Source organism: Mytilus edulis, chromosome 4 (genome assembly GCF_963676685.1).
Source record: "Mytilus edulis chromosome 4, xbMytEdul2.2, whole genome shotgun sequence".
NCBI lineage: Eukaryota > Metazoa > Mollusca > Bivalvia > Mytilida > Mytilidae > Mytilus > Mytilus edulis.
Window position 1 is genome coordinate 72,019,517 of NC_092347.1, and position 8,387 is coordinate 72,027,903.

At 33.5% G+C, this 8,387-nt stretch overlaps 1 protein-coding gene across 1 annotated transcript; it reads left to right on the forward strand.

The window, feature by feature from the left end:
- Positions 1-288: 288 nt before the first annotated feature.
- On the forward strand, positions 289-7,837 carry LOC139520407 (uncharacterized). Its single transcript, XM_071313000.1, has 2 exons — positions 289-545; positions 7,062-7,837. The coding sequence occupies exons 1-2, from the start codon at positions 432-434 to the stop codon at positions 7,602-7,604; spliced, it is 657 nt and encodes a 218-aa protein (XP_071169101.1). The 5' UTR covers positions 289-431; the 3' UTR covers positions 7,605-7,837.
- The last annotated feature ends 550 nt before the right edge of the window (positions 7,838-8,387 follow it).

Consider the following 8,387-nt stretch of genomic DNA (forward strand, 5'->3'; position numbering starts at 1 on the left):
ACTGAATGTAAGTCCATTTAAATTTTATTAATACATACTTTTCATTATAACACCAGTTTCAATTATACATGTTATAAACAGTAAACTAAATGCTTAGTGTATATTTGCATTCATGTATTAGACTGATGAGTATCGACAGCGTCGAGTATAAGTAAAAACATAGATTCTGTCAAAGTTAAGCTTCTGACTGATAACGATAGAACAGATACGAGAGGACGTGTTTACCTTTACAATTTCTATCAATCAATTTCATCTTTAAACATAGGTAAATCGTTGTGTGTTTTCATTGGCTCCCTCGCTTTCACGTTATTTAAACTTATAATTCTCCTCTCATCTTTTATATTCCCCACTCTGGACGACAAATATAGCTCTGAACAGTCTGAGTCAATTCGTAGTATATCAAAATTTTTAGATAATTAACTTGCAGAAAAATGGCAAAACCAGAGCTACCACGGGGCTACTTAGGAGCTCAACCAAAGTTTGGTGATGTTGGACTAAGCACACTCAGTCATGATAATCCTGAGATTACTTTGGATACTAACGAGGTAGGTTTTTTTTAACTTTACCATTTGTATTGTATTACGTTAGCTTCAATGAAAAACTACATATAATATACATATCCCCTAAAAGCAGACTTATCCGTTACTGTAAAGATACACTTTTAATTTTGAAGTTCTACATTTGTTTATATTACTAACGTCAATGCAAAACTCTCAGGCAAAACTACATACTATATATATTCTTAAAAGTCGATCTATGTTTTGCTGTCTGATGAATCATGCTGAAACGCCTGTCGTTAGAATCAAACTGCTGATATTTATGTTTTTAAAATGAGGAAAAAACTTTAACTATACATTAAATAAAGCTTAAAATTTATTTCAAATAATCTTGTGTATTTTACAAGGATCAATACCCTTTCAACTTTATCAAGGACACAACTTTAAAAATCATATGTAAAGGAAAGGGATATCCTGAAACTTTATTATATCTTATTCAAATATTGAACGTCAACTCTGATTTTTCATGTACGGGTGATATATGTTTTATTTTTAAACATAATGCATTGTGATGTTTAAATGCTCGATTATGAATATTTCATACTTTGAAATTAACGGTTAAGTTATTATGAAGAATACATATTTCATAAACTTATATTTGATAACCGATAATATATATATAACGTCGACAAAAGTTATTATGGAATTTGAATTCCTAGTTATCATTTATCGAACAATTTCTGCGAGAAATGATCTGGTATTTGTTGATTTCCGCATGACTGTATAGTGATTGTAATAAAGTTAATCAAAAGAGCCCACATCAAAAGCAATAATACTTATGTTTGATATACATAGTTAACCTATATATCAATCTTAATCATAGTAAGCATGGTTTATGATGGTGTGTATTGATACTAGAATTCTCTGCCTGAAACTATCAGTAATAATAATAATCATGACGAAGAGAGAAGTAGAGATACCGTTATATGTCAGTCTTTATACAGGATAGTTCATGTTTTCTTCGCTATCTATAACATGACGGAAGTACAGTATACAACCCCGGGAAGGGACAGAGCTTTTTGTAAGATTTTTCTATTCCAGAGCTTACAAGTTCTCTCATAACATCTTTGATAATGGGTTACTGCTTGCTATGAATGTATTTATCTAGGGTTTTTAAGTGGTAAAGTGGAAAGTTTTAATGACGCAATTTTGAGTTGATTGACCGTAATAAAATATGGTGAACAGCTATACCTCGACCCCGTCTTATTTTCCTCGATTGTAATATCGCCGAACGAGATGTATCCCAAATAATGTCTTATATGAGCAACACGACGGGTGCGACGTGTGGATCACGATCTGCTTACCCTTCCGGGGCTCCTGATATGTCATGTTTTTAGACATGTTTGAAATTCTCGTCATTTATCGTTTGTTGCGATGATTTTGTCGGTCGCTTTTCGACTTGTTATATATGTCAAACTTTTAAGTTTTCAAACATAATTTTGAAGAATAAATATTCATCCTATAGTACAATTCAAACTGCACAACGTCTGTACGCCGGTTTCGCATCTACGTTTATAGAACGTGGTTCATGGTTTTTATTATGCATTGTCCCTATTTGTCAAAGTTCTGAACAAGTGTTATGACTTGTGATGTTAACTTCATTGGGTCTTAAATTCAGTTTGAGAGATCCAGACGTGCTTGTACTTGCCTTTTACAAGTGGACAAAGTCCCTCATCTACCTTTTAATGCATTATCCAAGTTCCTTCATAGTATAACCCCCACCCCAATAAAACCAAAACAAACTAATTCTTGCTATTTATATGCACAAAATATGACGAAATAAACTTTAAACGTTGCAATTATCGTAGACGGCTATCGTTTTTACACTTCATCACAAAGGGCTTTCTCTTTTATAGCCCTCTTTAAAAATATCAATTGTAGTTGTGATATTTACGTCGGGTTCTCTTTTTGTTTAAACAGATTGAAACCGATTTAATTATATGACCAATTAATAAAAGAAATGTAACATCAAAGTAATTTTAAACTTTCATGTAACGATTTAGTATCACCATGAAATGAATTAAATGTAAAATTTGTTCTAAATTTTCATTAATCAAATTTGCTTAGTCTATAAATTATTTGCTTGATACCTCGATAAGGCACTCACTTTAAAGGTTTGTTTCCTATTAATAGCCGTGAGTTAGTAAAAATATTGATTTTTTTACACCCGTACCCACAATAAGACGGGCTAAATTGTGTTGGTCATGTCCGTCCGTCCGGATGATATTTAAGTATCGCTTGACAATATTTTTAAATTTGAACAAAATGACATAGGACCATATAATACTGGTCTTCTCTTATTTTGGCTTGTTTTGCATTTACCATTCCTGAGAGATATAAACAAAAGTGTGTTTTATATACATTCAGGGTCAAATATGTCAATTACGACATGTTTTGACATCATTGTAACACTCCAGTTGATATTTCTTCATTAAAGTGTCAAGATTATATCATCTCATTCATTTATCAATATAATTGGCAGGATTTTGAAGAGATTGGAGAATAATAATTTTTTGCGAGTATAGGAGCAAGATAATGGCTCTGATCCTAACTCTCGTAAAGCCTCGGTGTTCTCGTCTTAAAAAAACACTTCTGACTAGGCGAGGTCACGGTTTCTATCCCAGTAGTGGCTAAATCGAGATATTTGCTGCTTATCCACAACGGTTACGGTATTTATAATGAGAGGATATATGTATATATCAAATCGAAAAATGTAACTTTGAAAAGGTTGATATTTTCGTGTAAACTATGACCTTGCGAGCGCCAGCACGTTCAAAATGGATGTAATATTTGCCACTGGACTCGACACAATTGAGAATGGAAATGGGGAATATGTCAAAGAGACAACAACCCGATCAAAGAACAGATAGCAGCCATCTATCAATCACACTTCTTCTCGTTTTGATAAACGAGACTGAATCATAAAACGTTTGCTTCGCTAGATTTATATTTTAGAGAAGCAAAAATAGATGTAACCATAGGTACAAATCATTGTACCTTCGTTACATAATGGTTGTCGCGACAGGGCGCTTACAATTAATTTCATTGTAAACGCGATAAGTATTCAAGTGTGCCTGCATGATGCATAATATCTTCACGTAATGTGAAAAAGATTAAATTTCATATTTATGCTGTAAATACCATTTAGATGACATGATGCATTAACAAAACTATAAAAATAGTCAGCACATCTGTCAGTGATCAAACTTGAGAATACAATGTATGTCCATTTAAGAAGTTGTTGAAAACTGGCTTAGTAATCAAGTACGCCCACGCTTGCGTCCCAATAATGACTATGAAAGTAAGGAAAACTTTTATATGCTTGACGAATGAATGAAAGTGCAAAAAAATCAAATTTTATATGATTCAGAATCTGCCAGTTAAATTCAACACTAAGTTCTTTGTTTTTGTTTCAAACAGATTGTTATTTGATGATTTTGCAAAAACGAAATCTCTCATCAATGCAGATTTTCACATTCTTTCTGTAAACCACATCTTATATCATACCATCAGGTATTGTTGAGATCTGCAAAAACCTTTTCAGCAGAGAAAACAGATTGTCTAATTTGTTTTTTGGATACCATTCTTGAGGCTACGGCACAATCAATTATATTTTGGCATTAACAATGCAGTCAAATCATGAAGCACTCGTTACAGATATTTATTCAGTGTTTAACGATAAATAAAGCAAGCGCATTCCATGAGAAACTAATTTGTTAATTAAAATCCAAATGAAAGATTTGCATGTTTGTAATTGTGCAGTATAGGAATGTCTCGCTAGAGGAAGCAATATCCTGTTTGAAGAGTATAAACGCACTTAGATATAAGAAAATCATTCAGACATTCTTAAGACCTACATGTTTGAAATTTTACATGTAACGAGTTAAATCATACAGCTCTGTTTAGAATTTAACACTATGAGACTATGGTTGCCTCAAATTTTGATTAATTAATTGATTGTTACTTTTTTTTACTGTCTCATTTTTACATGACGAAATACGTCTAATATAGGTATAGGATAGACTTTAGAGGGAGGGGAATATTGACTGCCAGTCAAAATAAAAGGGAATCTTGGATAGGGACGAGACAGTTGTTTGCAGCAACCTTCATCTTTCGCATCCCCGACACAGATGTTCAGTATGCTATGCATATGTCTGACGATTGATTTATTGATTGTTTAACGACCAGTGGCAAATATTTCATACATGTTCAGGCCGAAATATATGCATGTCAAAAACAAATTAAAGTTAATTATGTTTTGCAAAGTAGGTAGACCGGGTAATATGTATATTGTCAAAGAGAAAAGCGGTATTAAGCAGGGCAACAATTGTTCCTTGCAGTTAATTAACGAACCCCTCAGTGACTTTTGAACGTTCAGATATCTTGGCACTTTCTCAAAACGCGGCATCAGAATAAACGAGCCTCTAACAAATGTACAGTGTTTGTACATTTAGATAAATCCTGTATATCATAGGGCTTCATGTTCTACTTGTATTTTATAGCTCAATCTGCAAATGCATTAAAAAATTACATGTGACTTATATTTGCCAAGATTTCCATGGAAACAAAAGATAACTTTTATTGTTTATACAAATTCTACAATTCTCTGATGTTAACATTTATATTTACATATTTTATGATTGTTTAGCTAACTTGATTTGTCTATTTGGACTTGCAAGAAGAGAGATAAGATATTATAATTAAGTATACTCATCCAGAGAACTGACAAAATATATACTTTATGATATGCTTATGTTTTTGCATGCACCTCTCCAGAATCCATTAAAAGATAACACATAAAACAAAAACGCTATATGCATGATAAACAAATAAAAATCCAATCAGCTTTTTGATTTGTGAATCATATAAATTGCATATGTAGCAAATGCGAACTTGCATACGCATTCCACATTATTTAACGGTACAGGGTTAGTAGAAAACTTGCAGTACATGTCCATTCATTTTTTTTTTTAACTTTTTCCTCTTTAATTAAATGATTCCTTTTATATTTTCATCTGCAGCGGGCAATCGGTATACTACTGGCATATTGTAGTATACATATATAAATTAGTAAGAAAGAAAGAAAAGAAAAGGAAGGTATATACTAAAAATGCTTCCACAGACTCTTCATACTATAAAGTGTGTTTTACCCAACGGCTTCATATCTTGACTTACATCTAGAAATTGACAATGAGGGTCGGTTGAAAACAAAACTTTACGACAAAAGAGATGATTTCAGCTTTCCAATTGTGAACTTTCCATTTCTAAGTAGCAACATTCCAGCAGCACCTGCATACGGGGTATATATCTCCCAATTGATACGATATTCCCGTGCTTGCATTTCCTATCATGTTTTCTTGATAGAGGTTTGCTGCTCACAAGGAAGCTATTAAACCAAGAGTTCCAAATGGTAAAGTTGAAATCATCCCTTCGTAAATTTTACGGACGCCATCACGAGTTGGTTGACCGTTATGGAATAACCGTTTCACAAATGATATCGGATATGTTACTTACGTCGTAACTACAATCCCCTTCCCTTTCATGAATATGACCTACCGAATTAGACTATTTACCGGATTTGTAATCACTTAAGCAACACGACGGGTGCCACATGTGGAGCAGGATCTGCTTACCCTTCCGGAGCACCTGAGATCACCCCTAGTTTTTGGTGGGGTTCGTGTTGTTTATTCTTTAGTTTTCTATGTTGTGTCGTGTGTACTATTGTTTTTCTGTTTGTCTTTTTTATTTTTGGCCATGGCGTTGTCAGTTTGTTTTAGATTAATGAGTTTGACTGTCCCTTTGGTATCTTTCGTCCCTCTTCTTTTACATTATTCTTATATGAAACCACTTTTCTTTTGTATATTCTAACTTTAAAATCACGGTGTTGGAGCAGAGTATCAACATTTTGGGTAGACTTAAATAATTTTCAGATTAAGTGAATTGTTAAATTCCATCAAACAAGCATCGTGGTCATCATGCAGAATATGTTTTCCATCAGTTGGTCTGCTTTCAAGGACATTTGTGTTTATGTTGGGTTATCGCTATCTATTGGGTATTTACCAAACCATTTATTATATTGAATTTATAATAATAAGCTTATCTAAAAACGAAATCGATGTTCCAATACATGTTGTAAATAATATCATTTGTGTTTGGTCAATATTTTGTTTTATCAACACTCAAAGTACTTTGGAATATGAAGGAATGCTTTTAAATCCTGTAATGCCATGAATGCAGACGACGTACATTCCGCGGATTTTCTAGTTTGACTGCACGTGCATGACGCGTGTTCCTGTGATCACCTTCATCAGGTACGCTGAAGACAAAAAGTGTGATAAGCCAAATACATTATATTGTAGTTGCCATGTTTAATTACGCAACCTGACAAAACAATTACAAAACCATTGTAAAAAAAATGTTCTACCCCTCAGTGACATATTAGATCGCAAACTACAGCTTCTGAAGAATGTGCACTGAAATTTGTTTTATTTTGATTTTTTTCAGGTTGAGATCAAATTTCGAACAAGATTCCCCGTAAAGGTGACAGCAAACCTAGTAAATTGTATCACCCAACAAGAATCCTCGGACACTATATTTACACAGACACAGGGAGATGTCGTCAGTTTCATCGTTAAGATGTCGTCCGTGGGATATCATAAATTTCAGATTTTCGCACTTAAAGCTTCAGATGATAGTAAAACTCTTCCAGGAGTATACAATTATCTTCTTAACTGCACTAGACTGTCTCATCGAGTCTTACAGTTCCCTAAACAATATGCTCAATGGAAGCAAGGCTGTTACTTGACCGAACCACTGACCATTGACCCTGATGGAGCATTAAATGACATCAAATTCCGGGTCTTGGTCCCAGGTGCAAATGCGGTAGCAGTAACAGTTGGCGATAGCTGGACACAATTAGAAAACATGGGGAAAGACAACTGGGAGGGACGTGCATCTGCAGCGAGGGGAGAGAGACTTACATTGAACGTTAATTACGCTGGTAAAGATAATACGAAATATGCAACTCTGCTGGAATATTCTTTGTAGGAAATTTTATTTAATTTTCACTTATTATCAACTATAGAGCTTTAATATGTTTTATAGCAGCAATAACTTTTTAAATTAACATTTAACTTGTTATTTTATGAAGAGACAATATGTCTGTGCAAATAAAGGTTGGGTTATACCAATACAATATTATTAGTGATATACGATTGTTCTAATGCTTTTGATATCATCTCTTAAAATATTTGTAATAAATTTATATATATACAAACAAACTAGTGTCTATTTTAGAACCGTTTGTAAAATATAATATCAGTAAAAGCTGGTCTGGTATAAAGTTTAATTGCTGTTGGCTTCAAAACTTTAAGACGATGTGCTTTGGATTGAAAGAGGTAATTCCTCTGTATATGTTTTGCTCGCCAAACTTTCTAGAATTTTGATAATATAGTCCACTTAATTCACCGAATAAAATTTCAAAAATTTAATCAAATTATATTTCAAAAGAGGTGCGAGACGATACTATAAGGGCTCATACAAAGCTCATACGTCAATGTGAACTGACAACGCAGAGCAAAAATAAAATCACAAAAATACTGAACTCCGAGGAAAATTCAAAACGGTAAATCCGTAATCAAAAAGTCAACAAATGAGAGACGACGAAAAGACAAACAAATCCACAGAACCACCGTCTGCATAAAAATACATTTAGCAACACAAAGCCCGCCAAAATTAACGGGGTGATCCCCCTTCACTCTAGTGGCATCCGTTAAAGTGAGACATTGCTGTTGGAGGCAATGTCGAGATGTTTTTTGTTACGAATTAAGT

Bases quoted from the DNA above. Each gene is read 5' to 3' on its own strand.
- LOC139520407 (XM_071313000.1), top strand. From the start codon at position 432: ATGGCAAAACCAGAGCTACCACGGGGCTACTTAGGAGCTCAACCAAAG. The intron at 546-7,061 runs GTAGGTTTTTTT...GATTTTTTTCAG, and splicing joins TTACTTTGGATACTAACGAG to GTTGAGATCAAATTTCGAAC.